The sequence below is a fragment of the Somniosus microcephalus genome, chromosome 9 (assembly GCF_052327205.1).
Source record: "Somniosus microcephalus isolate GS21.2 chromosome 9, FLI_Smic_1.0, whole genome shotgun sequence".
Lineage (NCBI taxonomy): Eukaryota > Metazoa > Chordata > Chondrichthyes > Squaliformes > Somniosidae > Somniosus > Somniosus microcephalus.
This window is the reverse complement of record NC_140995.1, coordinates 117,004,118-117,022,350: the sequence shown is the minus strand read 5'-3', so window position 1 is coordinate 117,022,350 and position 18,233 is coordinate 117,004,118. Positions and strand designations below refer to the sequence as shown.

At 42.2% G+C, this 18,233-nt stretch overlaps 1 protein-coding gene across 1 annotated transcript in view; it reads right to left on the bottom strand.

Moving 5' to 3' along the window:
* Positions 1-18,233, bottom strand: part of runx2a (RUNX family transcription factor 2a) — a 217,351-nt gene that overhangs the window by 29,533 nt on the left and 169,585 nt on the right. The window contains exons 6-7 of the mRNA XM_085997065.1: positions 12,774-12,950; positions 3,501-3,665 (exon numbers count right to left, since the gene is read on the bottom strand). Coding sequence (XP_085853191.1) covers positions 3,501-3,665; positions 12,774-12,950 — 342 coding nt within the window. The remainder of the gene's footprint in view (positions 1-3,500; positions 3,666-12,773; positions 12,951-18,233) is intronic.

Genomic DNA, 18,233 nt, shown 5'->3' with positions numbered 1-18,233 from the left:
TCAATTTTGTACGTCACGACTCAACCAAAACTGACTACAAATAATTGATTCACTTAATTTTTAAATATTGATCTTGATTCCTATCAACAACAATTTGCATTTATATAGGGCTTTTAACATAGGAAAACGTTGCAAGGTGCTTCACAGGAATCAGGCAAAAATTGACACAGTTAAGAACAAGATATTAGGACGGGTGTCAAGTTAAGCTTGGCCAAAGAGGTAAGTATTAAGGAGGGCCTTAAAGGAGTAGAGAGAGGTGGAGCGACAGAAAGGTTTAGGGAGAGAATTACAGAGCTTATGGCCTAAACGGCTGAAGGCACAGTTGCCAATGGTGGGACGAAGTTGATGTGGTATGTGCAAAAGGGCAGGGTTGGAGGAACACAGAGTTCTCGGAGGGCTGTAGGGTTGGAGGAGGTTACAGAGATAGGGAGGGGCAAGACTAGGATTACATAGGATGTACGGCACAAAGACAGGCCATTCGGCCCAACCAGTCCATGCCAGCATTTATGCTCCACTCGAGCCTCCTCCTGTTTTTCCTCATCTAACTCTGTCAACATAACCCTCTATTCCCTTCTCCCTCATATGCTTATCTAGCCTCTCCTTAAATACATCTATACTATTCGCTTCAACTACACCCTGTGGTAGCGAGTTCCACATTCTCACCACTCTCTGGGTAAAGAAGTTTCTTCAGAATTCCCTATTTGAATTCTTGGTGACTATCTTATATTGATGGCCTCTAGTTATGCTCTTCCCCACAAATGGAAACACTCTCTCTGTATCTACTCTATCAAAACTTTTCATAATTTTAAAGACCTCTATTAGGTCACCCGTCAACCTTATTTTTTCAAGAGAAAAGAGACCCAACCTGTTCATCCTTTCCTGATAGGTATACCCTCGCATTTCTGGTATCATCCTTGTAAATCTTCTCTGCACCCTCTCAAGTGCCTCTATATCCTTTTTACAATATGGCGACCAGAATTGTTGGCAGTACTCCAAGTGTGGTCTAACTAAGGTTCGATACAAGTTCAGCATAACTTCCCTACTTTTCAATTCTATCCCTCTAGAAATAAACCCTAGTGCTTGGTTTGCTTTTTTTATGGCCTTGATAACCTGTGTCACTAGTTTTAGTGATTTGTGTATTTGTACTCCGAGATCCCTTTGCTCCTCTACCCCACCTAGACTCGCACCCTCCAAGTAGTAAGTGACCCCCCCATTCTTCCTACCAAAATGTAATACCTCACATTTATCTGTGTTGAAATTAATTTGCCAAATATATACCCATTCTGCAAGTTTATTAATGTTTTCTTGTAATTTGTTGCAGTCCTCCTCAGCACTGACTATCCCCCCCAATTTTGTGTCATCTACAAATTTAAAAATTGTGTTTTTGATTCCAAAGTCGTTAATGTAAATTGTGAACAATTGTGGTCCCAGCACTGATACTTGTGGAACCCCACTACCCACCTTCTGCCACTGTGGATAGCTACCGTTTACCCGTACTCTCTGCTTTCTGTCTTGAAGTCAGCTAGCTTCTGTTCTGCTCTTATCCCAACTCTGCATTCTCTGACCTTATTCATTAGTCTATTATGTGGTACCTTATCAAAGGCCTATCAGAAATCTAGATATATTACATCAATTGCACTACCCTTGTCTACTCTCTCTGTTACCTCTTCAAAAAATTCAATGATGTTGGTCAAGCAAGACATTCCCTTTTGAAATCCATGCTATTCATTATTATATTTTTGTTTTCTGGTTTTTGGTTTCTAGATGTTCTTCTATTTTCTCCTTTAGTGGGCATTCCATTACTTTTCCTACCACCGATATTAAGCTGACTGGTCTATAGTTCCCTGGACATGTTCTATCTCCCTTCTGAAATATTGGTATTACATTACCTATCCACCAGTTCTCTGGCACTACACCTTTTTCTAACGAATTATTAAATATGTGTAGTAATGCCTCTGCTATCTCTTCCGTAGATTCTTTTAAAATGCATGGATGTAATCCGTCTGGACCAGAGATTTTATCCTCTTTCATAGTTCCTCTTTGCCTTCCTAATAGTTTTTTTTTACTTTGCTCCTAATCTCTTCATATTCTCCCTTATCATGCTCTCCCCCGCTGTTCATGTACTTAATGTATGCCTCTTTCCTTACCCTCAATTTTTCCCTTATGGCTTTATTCATCCATGGTGTCTCATTAGTGTTTAGTTTTTTTTAAGCGGAATATATTTTTCCTGGACTCCGTTGAACACCGTTTTAAATGTTTCCCATTGATGTTCTATATCATTGTTTGCCAATATTGTTGTCCATTTTATTTTCCCAAGTTCTATTCTCAGCCCTTCAAAATTGGCTTTTCTCTAATCTATTACTCTGGTCTTGGTCATACTTATGTCCTTCTCAGTTATTATCTTAAAGCGTATTATATTATGGTCACTATTGCCTAGATGTTCCCCTACTTTTACTTCTCTTATCTGTTCTGGTTCATTCCAGGTTACTAGATCCAATAGCAAATCCGTAGAGTGATTTCAACATGAGGTTGAGAATTTTAAAATTGAGGCATTGTGGACTGGGGGCCAATGAAGGTCAGCGAGCACTGGGGTGATGGGTGAGTGGGACTTGCTGCGGATTAGGATATGTGCAGCACAGTTTTGGATGAGCTCACATTTATGGAGGGTAGAAGATGGGAGGCTGGCCAGGAAAGCATTGGAATAATTGAATCTGGAAGTAAGAAAAGCACGGATGAGCAGTAAACATACTTGAAGCAACAAATGTGTTTTTATCATGTAAGGATAACAGCATATAAGCAGAATATGCAATGTAGCATCAACGGTTTACAGATAATAAGCTACTTTTAATACACATCTCATGGGCACTGGCTGCACTCAACGCATGGATACTCCAGAAAATGGCCTAAATGCTGTTTATGCCGTTTTTCTGGGGTTTCCACAGGTCTTCAACATGTTACAGTTGATCAGTGGGAGAATTCCTGCAGAAATTCATCCCCAATTTCTCAAAAGGATATTCTGAAATTACAATGTTGATCTCTTTGTAAAAGAAGTTTAAAAATAGCTTTGTGAAAATACTCCCTTTATTAATCAGAAATTATGAAGTAAATCCAATAGGAAACAACTATAACCCACTGAGGATTTTCACCACATTGCACAGAATATAATTCTAAGGAACAGTTTCAAAATTGTTTTACAGTTTAATTACAGCCACCCCAGATAAGTTGGCAAAGGGATACCATCTCTGTATTATGAAAAAGGCCCAATATCTTGGAGCAAACACTATTCAACAGTAAGGAAGGAAAATGTAAACAAGCTATCTGGGTTTAAGATAAGTTATCAAACAGTATTTCAAGCGAACGAAGTAATAATTTCTTCCTGTAGGGATGCCAGTAACTGTGTCAAAGATTTCAATTCCCACCAACCCTTCCCCTTCCCCCCACTCCACATCTTCTTCAAAATGTTAAATACACAGGAGGTTTACTCCTGAGATTGTGTCTACCTGAAAGTCGTCTTGGCACATCAGCAGTGATTGCAGGAAGCCCTGTGGCACGGGCGGAGGAGAGAGGGGTTGTGGAATGTATGGAAGGTGAAGTCATCTGACTCAGATAGGGTGGGTAGGACTGATCATATGGCCACGGTGGTGACGACTGGGCCTGCCTGGGGTCTGTAAACAGAGGAATCAGTCAATCTTTTTTTTTCTCTTCTGTTAACTTGCCAGAAAAAAAGAGTCTGTATCACTTTTGTAGGCCTTATTCTGCATTCAAATCTACTAAACAGTCTTATAAAGCACTCTCCTCTCTTGCAAAGCTTACAAAATGGAACCTGAATTTTAAGAAAAACGATTATATTGTAAAGGAAGAAGTTAAACAAATAGCCATTATCCCTTGCTGACAGTATGCCACAGCTCTGCCATACTTCGTTCCAAGGCACTCTAGTTTTTAATTAATACCGATAAAACCATTTTCTGAAAATATTACACTAATATTGTATTCTTTTGCAAAAATGCTCTGATTGTTTTCAGAAGCATGCTGCAGGCATCAGACACGTAATTACAAGTTGTAGCCATTGAACACAACAACAACAAAACGCCTTTAGGAGGAAAAACCTCCCAAAGTACTTCACAGGAGCGTTATCGAACAACATTTGACACGTAGTTCCTAGATTGTAAATAGACAAAAAAAGGGCATCTTTGCTATACCTCTAGTGTTTGTATTGCAGGATTCGTTTTATCTGTGTTACTCATTACAGAAATAAATGAATGGCTGAGCAGATTTAGAAGTTTTAGCACAACGCATAGAATACATTTCAGAAAAAACAAGCTCAAGGAAGCAGAGAATTTCTTGTATTTATGAGTCAGAGCTATCAAACCAGGGGCTGAATTCTCACGCTGTAACCTGCCACAGTTTCCCCATTTCCTTTTAGTTTACCACTGCAGAGGAATCACAGCAGTGGCTAACAAAGTGTTGACACGGTAAGTAATAGGAACTCAGCGAATCAAACAGGACCTGAAACATCCTGGCAAGAATACTGGAATATTAGGTCACATGACAAAAGGTGTCCTCAACTGTGTAACAATGTCCTCAACAGTGCTCAGTAACCAGCAACAAATCATCCAGTCACTCTCCCTCACACAAATTTCAGCTGAATGTGGATATTGTCACATCCGCATTAGCTGGTGGTTACTAGGTTCAGTCCCTAATATCAATTAAATATAGGATTGCCTACCCTCCCGTAATGCCCTGGAGTCTCTAGGAATTAAGGATTAATCTCCAGGGCACTGATGCGACAAGCCAGGAGAAAAATCATAGGAGCATAAAATATTGTGTATTTTTCATTTTTATTTATTTGTTATAAAAATATTGGAGAATGTTAAAAAAAAAATCAGCAGTTTAACAGGGCAGGGCGGTTGGAGGTCACGTGATGAAACTTTCAGGAACACGTCCAACCAGAGTTGGCAACCCGAATGAAATATGAGCTAAAATGTGAACTCTTCTATATATGTGGGACGGTAGAACACAGGACCAGATGTCTTTCTTTTTGCCCCGACTCAGAGAATCTTTAATGGTTATCAATGGGCAGGTTAAAAGATGCACATTGTGTAACCCACAGGTTCAGTATGCCGTCAGACAGCTTATGTGCAAAAATCCTTTCTTGTTCTATTTGAAGCTTACACCATTTACACGCTTAATACATAGAGCGACTGAAAAGTCTATAGTGACCTATAGTGAGTACTGTCAGCTGACTGTGACCAAGTGGATTCCAGTGCATATTTTTCTTAGAGTATCTGTTATAAAGAGCAACTCCTAGCTACAACAGAGACACTGAAAAGAATGCCACTGGAATCTAACTGTTCAATGGGAGACATAGCCCGGTATAGTACAACTACATTGTTCTGTTAAGAAACAACACTTTAAGAGCTAACCCGACCACAGTCACTTCTTAAATAGTCTAGTCTCACTAGTGGGTGTTAGTTGTTCAGTCATTGTTTCATTTAAAGGTAAACCATGCACAGAGATCGGACTCAGAGGCTTGATATTTGGTGCGTAGATATCAAAAGATAAAATGAATTAACAGTATACAGAAGTTATTTTTCTTAACCCAAGGAGTGAAATTGTAAAAAAAACACTGTAGCACTGTTACCCTCAGATCCTCTGCAGTTACACTGACTACCCGGCATTAACTGCAGCAGGTGTGGGAGGTAAATTGGGCAAGGAGCTATTTTGTTGGCTTCTTGTCACCTGATGCAATTGCCTTAATTTTCCATGCAAGTGATGTGGGTGTACATTGGCCAGACAGATTGCAATGGAATGCAAACGACGGAAAACATAATCAAACATATTTCTCATCCTTTGCGACAGAGCAAAATTTGGTACTAGGAACGGCAGTGCATGAGCGAAGGAAAGAGGTGTAAATTTTAAAGGGATGCTATGCCTGGTGCAACTGATTCAAGAGTGATTGAATGCACTGGGCAAGATGAGAGGATTAACACTTTTTATTACATATTTTATTGGGGTCTTCTGCCTGGGCTACCAGCCATGCTATGCTGCAGGAGACACCACAGGCTATTTCCTCTCCACCACCCGAGGTGGACAACTCGCAGCTGCAGAAACATTGCTGTGAACCCACCAAAATCATGTCCGTGGCCCTGACCTCGGTTTATTGGTTGGCATCAGGGCAGAGACTTGGGGCAGGCGAAAGTCACGCAAGCACTGAAATTGCACCGTTGAAAGGACCCAGAGGAAAATCTGCCCCCATATTTGCAAAAATTGGATAACTTTGTTTTAAAATGTCGCATTTAGTCTTGCAGTCCAGGCTCCTGCAGCAAACTGGTAAACAAAGTTCTGCTGGACAGTGTGTGGGTGTGTGAGACTGTTCAGTCCAAAGAAGCAGTATTTTTATAATGATTGTGCACAATCTCACAATATGTAAAACAATTCCAGTGTGGATCGGCTGAAACAAGTTAGCAGGGTAGTGCCCTTCCCTTGTATGCAAATAACGTCGTGCACCAGTGCATATATAAAGCACACCCAATTCATGCTGTCTCTCAAGACTAGAGTTCTGTTTTTCTAAGTAACATTTTATGTTAAGCAGCAAAGGAACATTCCTGCTCCTCCTGGCCCACAAGGAAACTTAATTTTTTTTTTAATGAATTTGGAGGGTCGGTAACCAGCGGACACAGATTTAAAATAATTGGCAAAAAAGCCAGAGGGGAGATGAGGAGAAATTTATTGATCAGCGAGTTGTTATGATCTGGAATACACTGCCTGAAAGTGTGGTGGAAGCAGATTGAATAGTAGCTTTCAAAAGGGAACTGGATCTCTACTTAAAATGGAAACATTTGCTGGGGTATGGGGAATGAGCAGAGGAGTGGGACTAACTGGTAGCTCTTTCAGAGAGCCGGCACAGGCACGATGGGCCGAATGGCCCCTTTCTGTGTTGTATGATTCTATGATTCTAAGTTACCTTCTCGGCCCTCTTCTGGTCGTGCTCCCCAATGGCACTGACCTCGCAACACAAAGTAAAAATAGCATTGGGGTCTGATTAACGTTATCAGACCCCAACATTTGAAATCTCAATGAGGCACTCGCCTGCCTGTGGCGTGGGCCTCACACGCTGCCTGAAATGCACCTGTTAAAATGGCATGCGGCGTGTGCAGCGTGGATCCGGTTATGTTTTAACCCCTGCACGCTCTGTTCTTGTTGGGCACGGGGGCAAAGGAGGGCAGTTAAAATAGCGGCTAACAGCGCAGCCAAAACAAATATGAACACTTATCGGGATAAGCATTGGGCTATTTGGCTGGTAATAGTTTCAACTCTATCTTTTTAACCTTTTCATTACTAAATTTTCTTGGCAACTACCCAACTGTGCAAGCATTTCCATCATATTAAACACAAAAAATGTGATATTATCTGGAGGTAAAGGTTGAGAAGAAACCTTTATTTGTAGCATAAATGTAAAAAAGTTGCTATTTTCTTTCTGATGGTAAGTGTTATCATAGCCCTGCAAGTGAGAACACGTTCCAATCTAATGCTGCACTGCAATGTATAAAAGTTTACCTGATGGTGATGTTTTACACTAGGCGAGCAGTGTGATATTGTCCCATTGTTCATGTTACTGAAAATGCAACCCTAGCCAGATTTGGCCTTATTTTTAACGAGTTGCTTTGTTTAGGTTACAGTCTAGGTTTGAATCTTATCCAGTATATGATCATTATAAGAACCTTTGGGAAGGTATAAAATACCTAAGTTGGACCTCAGTTTGGTTTGATTTGAATTGAAAGGCTAATAACACATCTGTGATAGTATTGTAACAGGAAATTGCAATTTCTTTTGCACATCCTTTTTGTTTAGTCAATGCACTTTCTGTTGCATTTTGTTGTGAAGGAAACAAATTGTCATTTATATCTTGGCATGTCAGATCCTGACAAATCTCAGACAGACTTGCTGGCGTAGTTGGCGTCTCCTTATTTTGCAAGAAGTGAATGGCTGCCAGCTCTGATTTAACTGTCAATTACCTCAATAATCAGCCACGCACACAGAGTTTAATAGCCTTGCATTTATATGCACTTGAGCAATTGAATTTATGTAGAAGTGAAATCACTTCTATTAATTGCATGGTGCTTGCAAAGGAATGCCTCCAAGTAAAATGTGTCATTTGGGTCATTACTGTGTATGATGTCATTTTTTCCCTCCATGTTCCCATTGCAAAGTTCCTGGGACCTCCATTGTTTTTCATTTACATCTTCCCTCAATCATCTGCTCCTACAAGTTCTCTCCTTGAGGTGGAAAGGCAGGTGAGTGGCAAACATCTCCATGACTTGGGTGTTAATGCCTTTCTGAAGTCAGCTGGTAGGAAAATCACATAACTGGTTCTTCCTCTTGAAAAACCACTGAAGAGAACTGATGAGATACTCTGTACCTGTGGCTAGAGTCATCAGCCAACACTGACTCCCAACATGACAGAGGTTCGAGGGAAGCATTTTAAACAGTTATGCTATCAAAATACATATCTATTAGTAAACTACATCCTCTCTGGCTTTTTACGCTATGTGTAGAAGTCGTACAAAAAGTGACCTTTATTGATGTTTGTGTTATAAAAAGTATGTTTTGTATGTTTTTAGAGTATGTACCACAAACAAAGTGTGCAACATCAGAGGGCATGCCATAGCAGAGTTATATTGAGGTAGTTTATACTATGAATGCGAACCATAAATAACACCCACTGAATATGATAGGATTTGGGGATTTAGTGATGCATCATCCAATTCTATTGGATACATCACTCGTCACCAAATTACATAAATTTAGGTTTCTAAAAATGTAATAAATATCCAGACCATCATTCCCGCCATGTGTTACCGCAACAATCAGTGAGGTCTGTTGGAAGAATCTAAAGCAGTTTAAAAGCTTGCACTTGGAGAGAATTGGGTGGTGCAAAGGGTTAGAACACTGGCCTAGAATTTCCTCAAAATGAGTTACACTGGTGCAGCCCCTTAAAAGAAAACTGTGTCTGCCAGTGGCCTGCAGAGGAAGTTACACGCTGGCTTCCTGGGTCTGCTCATTTGCATTACTGTTGATGCAGTTATTGGTGTAAACCCGATGTATAACAGGTGTAAGCAGCTGAACTACCTGGAAACTTCTGTGCAGCATCACAAAATGCAGCCTGAACTCTTTGGCAGCAGACTGGGGGATTATGATGATGATAAGGAGGAGGAGGAATAGTAGGAGGAGAATAAGTGGGGTTGAAGGAGGTAAGTAAGGCTGTGGTGTCAAAGGTAGACTTTATTTGGCAGAAGAGCACTTCAATGATGACATGTGCTGTGATGCCTGTTACAGTAAATGCTACCTGAGTCTCCTTTGCTCTATCCTGTGATCCTCCTCCTCAAAGAGAACGCCCTAAGGGAATGCCACACCTTCTACTGAGAACCCCTGACTGGGGAGAGGGGGATGGGGAGGGGGGGCAAACTGAAAATCTGCCAGTGGTTTGACCCTGGGAGAAGCAGTGAGATGCAAGTCCAGGTATCTGTAGGCTGAATAGCAAAGAAATGTTTTTAAAAAAGCGTTTCCCAGCTGCAAAGAAATCTCTATTTAAAATCGCCAGATTCTTCAGTGTCAGGAACTCTTCACTGAGCTGCTGCGTTTCACAAATCTCAGTCAAAGTTACCCAGAATGCATTAGCAATGCCAACCCAGGAAACTCGCAGCTTCTGCGCCATTGGCTCTCCCTCTGACATATGCAAATGAGGCCAAAAGAGACCCGACAGGCGGATCGTGAGAAGGCTCAAACAGTACAAAGAAACTCGGGTTGGGGGAACATTTTAAAGGTGCACCAGCAGTGGAAACAGCATCCACCTGAATTTTTTTGCTAAATTCTTACATCCTTTTTACATGCCTCTCCATGGTACCATTCCCCTGGTTCTGCATTGCAGCTCGTCTACAAAGAGCGGGAGCCAAGATTCATGCCACAGCTGACTGCTACCGTGTTTGGATGTGCCAGCCCTATGTTGTAAGGTAGGACTGCATCTGCCTCTCTGCTGACCCAGCCTCCCAGAAGACAGTGCCTAATGGGTCATTGCTAGTTGGATATGCCTGAGCCTTCAGAAATGGTTAATGGAATATTGGTGGGTGCTACCAATCAGGCAACACTGGCTGATCACCCTGGCATGCCTTCTCTCATGCAGTGCCACTGAAATCTTGACATACTGTGATTGGGGTGCTTCCAAGGAAGCATCTAACATTGCAATAGTCAGGCATTCCACACATCTTAGTGGTGCCACTGGGACTGCTGTCCAGGCTCCCTTTGGGAAGAGGAGCCTCCACCAGCACTAATAATCTGCAAAAGTCCACATTTGTCTGCAGGCACAAGTACTGGTGAGTGAGCACAGAGCTTCTCTCATGTAGTCTGACCTGCCTCCAACACTCGGTGGGTCCTCCTATTCTTCCAAACATGTCAGATTTGGGGAAACCCACTGGGCAAACCATTAGTGCTAGTAACAGAGCTGGGCAAAATCCCCCCATATATTCCAAAAAGGTCTGACCAGCTCTCTGTATAACTGCAATAGTACTTCCTTGCTTTTATATTCTAAACTTCTTTTGATGAAACCCTGCACCACATTACCCTCTCAGCCAAGGCAATAGTTAGAGCTCTACCATTTATATCAGTTACCTTGGGTAAGAAGGCATCAACCAGTGTTCCCCCTGCTGATCCCTCACCAATGCCATCTACTGGAAGCTGGTGTGTGGGCATTAGGTCAAGCTCAGCTAGTAGCACTCTTGCCTCTGAGTCAAAAGGTTATTAGTTCAAGCCTCATTCCAGTAACTGACCCTATAATCTGGACTGAGACCTATGCAGTGCTGAGGGAATGCTGCATTGCTGGAAGTGGTGTTCTTTGGATAAGGCATTAAATTAAAAACCCTGCCTGCACTGGTGATTCAACTGGGCATTAGCTCCCACAGCACTACTCAACGAAAAACTGGGAACTCTGTCTTAACATCCTGCATTCCACCATCAACCAACAAGAACAGATTAACTGGTCATTCACCTAATTTCTGTCAGTGGGACCTTGCTGAGCACGTAATGATTACTGTGTGTACCTACATAACAACAGTGACTGCACAACGAAAGTCATTCTGTGAAGCGCCTTGGGATGTTTTTCTGTGTTAAAGGTGCTTTATAAATGAAAATTGTTGTTATTGAAGCACTTTTGAAGTTTTGTGAGGGACATGATAAGATGCCACGTAGTGAGAGAGCACAAACTTAAAATGATCATAAACAGAATTAAAGGAGAGGTTAGAAAAAGGGATTACACAGAAAGTGGGTAGAATGTGGAAATATCTGTCACAATCCATTTTGAGTCTATGAATTATTTTATAAGAGAATTAGTTGGTTGGAAAAGAGGAATATGAAAGGGTAAATGGGGAGCAAGCACAAGAGTGGGATTAAATGAGGTGACTCAGGCGGAGAAGAACACTGGCACAGACTTAATAGGCAAATGGTCTGTTTCTGTGCTGGGATGTTCTTTCTTTCTTAGATTTGGACTCAGCGTCATGGTTGACTAGCTCTCTTGGCTCATGCATGAAGAAGGGGACAAGATAAATGGAGGATTACCAGCACCCTTGAAGGAACTGTACCCCAGCATGAGTCAACACCTTCAGAAGAGAGAGAAGATTGACTGGGGAAATAAGTAAATAAATAAATAAATGTAATAAATGGTGGATGCAAAATGAACAAGACTACAACAAATCTATCCTTTTATAATTGCATCAATCACAATCAGTATAGCTAAGCAGGTACAAAAGCAAAAGCAAAACACTGCGGATGCTGGAAATCTGAAATAAAACAGATCATGCTGGAAATACTCAGCAGGTCAGGCAGCATCTGTGAAGAGAGAAACAGAGTTAACGTTTCAGGTCTATGACCTTTCGTCAGAACTGGAAGAAGCGGGTAGCCGCTTTGCGGAACACCTCCGTTCAGTCCGCAAGCGTGACCCTGAGCTTCCGGTTGCCTGTCACTGTAATTCTCCGCTCCACTCCCACTCTGACTGCTCTGTCCTCGACCTCTTACACTGTTTCAACAAAGCTCAACATAAGCTCGAGGAACAGCACCTCATCTTTCGATTAGACACTTTACAATCTTCTGGACTCAACATCGAGTTTAACAATTTGAGACCATAACCTCTACCCCCATTTTTTTCCAGATGGCAGCTGTTGATTATTCTGCCCCCATCCCCATTTACACTTCTTCTAGACCCATCTTTTATTTCTTTACTTGTCCCATTATCATCTCCTTTTGCTTTGTACAATCATACCTTTTGTTTTTTAATCTCTCCTGCCTTCCACCCTATCACAGACCTTCCCTTTTGTTCTTTCTTCCCCTCCCCCTTTCTCTGCCCCTGCACTTGCTTAAAACCTGTTACATCTCTAACTTTTTCCAGTTCTGATGAAAGGTCATCGACCTGAAACATTACTTCTGTTTCTCTCTCCACAGGTGCTGCCTGGCCTGCTGAGTATTTCCAGCATTTCTGTTTTTATTTTAGATACGCAGGTAGTAGTCGGAATAAAAAAGGTGTAAACAGGAAATAATTTTTTTAAAGTATTATGCTTATCAGATATTCTGCCATAAACAATTGAATACGCATGGTAAATCTCCATTCATAAGCACTGACTCCAGATAAGTATACAGGCACTAATCTACTCATAATAAAAAGATCTATAGGTATTGTTTCGAATATCACAACTCAAGGAGCAGCCCACTTTACACATGTGTCTACATACCTGCAATCTGAGATGTAGCTTGAGGACTGAAAGGAGCTGGTGCAGGGTTAAGAGAAGGACGTGGGCTCTGTGTTGAGGCACCCACTCTCATTGCAGTTTGGCGAAGGCGTTCCAATTCACTCAGACGTTCTGAGAATAATCCAACTTTGGGCTGGTCATCAGGCTTCTGTCTGTGTCCTGTTCAGAAGAGAACAAAATCACAATCTACAAAAACTCTCTTGTATCCATTTATGTAGTAAAAAAATGTAGACTATACATTGTTTTTCTGTTGAGAGTTGAATTTATTGTAGTTTTAGTCTTGAAAGGGGCAATCCCATCATATCGGAGAGGCTGAAAAGATAAGCAAGTGTTGTAACAGTTATTAACTGTCCAAGCTGTTTCCAATAGTGATGGTAGTAATTTAAAATGGCGGTGAACCATCATAACATTTTGGTTGGTTTTCAACTAGCCACCCAGGTGTAAAACTGATGTGACGGGTCGGCTGCTCGTTATAGAAACCGTTTGATTTTCATTAAATGAAAACTGGGCAGTTCCTATAATGTACTGAATGCCCCAATGTGCTTCACAGAGACATAATCAGACAAAAATGGATGCTAAGCCAAAAAAGAAAATATTAGAAGGGGTGATCAAAAGTTGGGTCAAAGAGTGCATTTTAAGGAGGGATCTAAAGGAGGAGAGGGAGGTGGCAAGGTGAACTGATTTAGGAAGGAAATGCCAGAGCATAGAGCCTAGACAGCTGAAGGCACAACTGCCAATGGTGGGGTAAAGAAAGTGGGGGATGAACAAGATGCCAGAGTCAGAATCCGAGGGGGTTGTAAGGCTGGAGGAGGTTGTCGAGATAGGAAGGAGCAAGGTTGTGAAGGGATTTAAACACAAGGATGAGAATTTTAAATTAAAAGAATTGGGGGACCAGGAGCCAATATATGTCAGCAAAGACAGGGGTGATTGGTGAACAGGGCTTGGTGAGGAACTGGATATGGGCAGCAGAGTTTTGCATGAGTTGAAGTTTATAGAGGGTAGAGGATGGAGGCTGGGCAGAAAAGCATTGTGATCGCCGTGTCTGGAGGTGACAAAGGCATGTATGAGAGTTTAAGCAGCAGATGGGCTGAGGCAGGGCTGGAGGCGGGTGATGTTACAGAGGTGATATGGGCAACACCCCATTGTTTGGGCAAAGCAAGTGGTGCAAGTGATAGCCAGGAGGGAAGGCTTCAGTAAGGGGCAAGGTGTCGCCACTCATGAGCCAAATTTCCATTAAAGCCAGAATATCAATGCAATAATCCATAATAAGGTATGGATGGCAAGAGCCTTGATCTGGAGCGAATGGAAATTCTGGAGGGGAATGTAGTGGTGATTGTTGATCCACTGGTAAAGTTCAAGGGGCCAGTAGTCGTTGGACTGTGCAAGACAGGAATGAGGTTGGTGAGATTAGCCTCCAGTGGGAGTGCTAGGAAGGGATGTTGGTGAGCGAGTCGGTTGGGATAGTTGGGTGTTGCTGCTCGTAAGGAGGCTGTGACGGGTGACTCGATGAGCCTTCTGGAGAACGCTGAGAGAGGGTAGCTGTGAGGTTATCCAAGGGGGTTCCAGTCTGGGACGGTGGCAGAAGAGTAGGAAGACAGAGGAGAGGGTTGGGTTGGGGTAAGGATTGGGAGGAACAAAGGTGAGAAGTAAAGTTGGAATGACTGGGTGACAGGAAAGGGAGGTGATGGCAGGGAATGGCCCAAGGGAAGCTAAGAAGAAAAACAAAGGGAGAAAGGAGTAATGAGTCCAGAGGAGCATGACAATAGGCACAAAAGGAATTCAGGTTGCCTAGACATGGCCATGATAAAATATATGGCAGATATATTTTACATTATCCAAAATAAAATCAACTTAGTTCTACTGTTGTTCATCACTAGCCTTTGATATGGCTGCATTAACAACTAAATACATCAAACAACTAAGCACTTATATATAGTTTGTACCATTTTATTTTTGTTTCTTTCTATGATTATACCACATATTGGTAGACCTCGTAAAATAGACTGAGCACAATCTGGAGCTTAATGGACAAGCTTGTTCTTGATTACTGCAATGAATGAAGCAATCCATTAGACAAGAACTACTGCAATTTCAAAAGTTTCCATTTGGTCCTGCTTTTAGTAAATGCTTTGACATTTTATTGAGGGAAACATAAACTAGATTCTCTACAATACATACAAGAAAGTTTCTGGCTGGACTGGATAGATTTAATATAATACAACATTGTTTCAATGCTCTGGGGCATTTTAAAAACCTACTATCTGTCATGTTAGTAAAACTATATTTTGAACTGCGATACTTCAAATGGCTGTAAGAGTTCAAATTGGAATCATCCACTGGCATTTCCAATAACAGGAGCAGCTGTGGCTATCATTATTATTCACAGATTCTGAAGTAGTTTTGCATGCAAACAGAGCCAGTCACGCAATCCTTTCCTTCAGCATCACGATCACTGTCAAGTACATATACCCTGACTCTTATGAAAGAGAGAAGCAACACAAACACTAGCAATAAAAGCAGCAGCCTACAGGTGCATAAGCTGTTTGATTTTTGTATAAATACAATGGAAAGAATGAAAGCAAAATAAAGCCAGTCACTTTGTATAGTTTGGGCCTGCCCATCAGGCCTGAACTGGCTGCTTTTAATGGAAGAAAAGTAAATATCTAGCAGAAAAAAAAACTTGCTTGAGCTGGCTGATTGCCAATTGGCAGAAGACAATGATTAGTTCAGCCTACAAAATCTAGCCCTATAGATACAGGAGGGAAAGAGAAGAATGCATTGGACTTCCAAGATATTTTTGAAGTTTTAGAAAAGGCCTTTGTTAAGATTAATAAATGCAGAAATTATTATCCGGCGTTATTACAGGAATAAACATTCTGAATAAAAAACTAACAAAGGAGAGTCAGGCACTGTATTACTTTTTTCCAGCTATCAGGAATAGAAACCAATACCCAAGCAATGATCGCATTTCACCTGCTTTTTTTTTTAACTGGGATGAGGCCCGAAAGGATTCAAGATAAATTGTTCCTGTCTATTTATATCTGCATCATTATATCTGTAACAGTGTCAAATAATCGGTACATTGAGCAAAAAGAATTGATTTGAAATATATCTCAATGCAGGTACTGTTGAGTTTTGCATTTATTTTGGTGGTTCTAAACTCATGTTACACATTCAAATTCAATTTTAATTCTATATAAATAGCTCTGCAGATGTAAAATATTATTGTAATAGCGATGCAGCTGCTGTTCCAACTATGATAAGTTTAACAAGCATGCGTCTGCGTGTATCGACTGATTATATGTAACATGGACAGTTCATTTCTGATACATGACAGCAATGAAAGCCTCTTATAGAATTTGTATACAAAAAGAAATGAGACAACAAAGATCTGTGCTCTGATGGAATTACAGTTGTGTTCAGTTCTGGTCTCTTTTTTAATTCGTTTATGGGATGTGGGCGTCGCTGGCAAGGCCAACATTTATTGCCCATCCCTAATTGCCCTTGAGAAGGTGGTGGTGAGCCGCCTTCTTGAACCGCTGCAGTCCATGTGGTGAAGCTACTCCCACAGTGCTGCTCGGGAGGGAGTTCCAGGGTTTTGACAAAAAGGATTTAGAAGCACTGGAGAAAGTGCAAAAAAGATTTACAAGGATGATACTAGAACTGAGAGGGTACAACTCTCAGGAAAGATGTGTTCTTTTCTCCACAATAGAGAAGACTGAGAGGTGTCCTGATAGAGATCTTTAAAATAACGAAGGGGCTTCATAAGGTAGACATAGGAAGATGTTTCCACTTGTGGGGGAGCCCAAAACTAGGTGCCATAAATATAAGATAGTCACTAATAAATCCAATTGGGGATCCAGGAGAAACTTCTTTACTCGGAGTGTGGTGAGAATGTGGAACTCGCTACCACATGGAGTGGTTGAGGTAAACAGCATAGATGCATTAAAGGGGAAGCTAGATAAATACATGAGGGAGAAAGGAATAGAAGGATATGTTGATAGGGCACGATGAAGTGAATAGATTGGGAAGAGCCTCGTGTGGAGCATAAACACCGGAATAAGCCAGTTGGGCCGAATGGCCTGTTTCTGTGCTGTAAATTCTATTTAATTCTATTCTATGTAATACAGAGAAACAGAGACAAAATGGCCAAGAGTGAGGTAGAATGAGACAATGAGCGTAGACAGCATTGAGCAGATACAGGCATCACTACCTGTTGGCATTAGTCTAGGTAGTTTTTTTTTTAATTGAAATCTCAAAAGAGTACATTCGTATATATATTTTATGAAGCCATTGTACATTATTGTCCTGTGCTTGTGGGAGGAGTGCATTGATATTCAAGTTTCCTGGCATGGCTATGCTTGTACTGGAAGAAATATGGATCAAAGGGTAGAGACAAATGATTTGTTTTGGTGTCTGGGGACTAGTTAGGCCTGGTAACATGAGAAGAGAAGAGAAAGCCCTGAATAATAGTGGTTGTATTGGTTAAGGTCTTACCCTTGAAAGTCAGTGGGCTGGATTTTCCTGGGTCCCGCCTGCACAGTGTGGGGGGGACGCGGGAGACAGCGGGAAATCCGGAAGGTCGGGTTTCCCGGCACGCTGTGGAGTTTTTTTAACTCCACAGCGTGTGTGCGATGTCAAAGGCAGGTTCCCCACCCGGAAGTCAACCTGATTGATAGGCTAGCTTCCAGTTGTGCAGGGAACTCGGAGAAGGGGGCCATAGGACAAGGTAAGTGCTGGGCCCAGGATGTTGGCAGGATGGGGGGGGTCTAAGCCCGGTGTGTGGTTGGGGGGGGTGGGGTTCCGATCCCCCAGAGGTTTGGGGGGAGTCCGATCGGAGTCGCGATCCCTGAGGGGTCGGATCCCCGACCCCGGGGGTGCTGGCTGAAGGTGGGCGAGCTTGGGGGGCCGAGAGGAAGCACTTCTGCTTCTCCCGGCCCACAAGCATTGCTCCCCGAGGCAGAGGCCACCTCATTGCAGCCATCGGTAATCCTGAGCCCGGGATCCCCGGTCGCCTACAGTTAAACCTGCAAAGCCGGTTGAAGTAGAGGCCTCAGGCCTCATTATCACATGTAAATTACCAACCCGCCTCTTGGCAGTGGGTTGGCAGCCCACACCCGCACCCCCGGTCCTGCCTGAGTGAAAGGTCAAAGTGAGTGGGTTGGAGGCGGGGTTCACATTTTTCCAACTTTCACTTCCCTCCCACGCCTTCAACCCACCTGCTCATACCTCTGAAAATTCCAGCCAGTGTGTGGGTTTCTATGCTGGTGCAGAAGGCAGTTTGTGCTGAGTGTGATTCCAAAGTGGCACCACCATCATCGAGTCCCTGCACCATCAACATCCTGGGTTCACCACTGACCAGAAGCTGAACTGGACCAATCTTAAAACACTATGGTTACAACAGCAAATACCGAGGCTGGGTATTCTGCGATAGACGGCTCA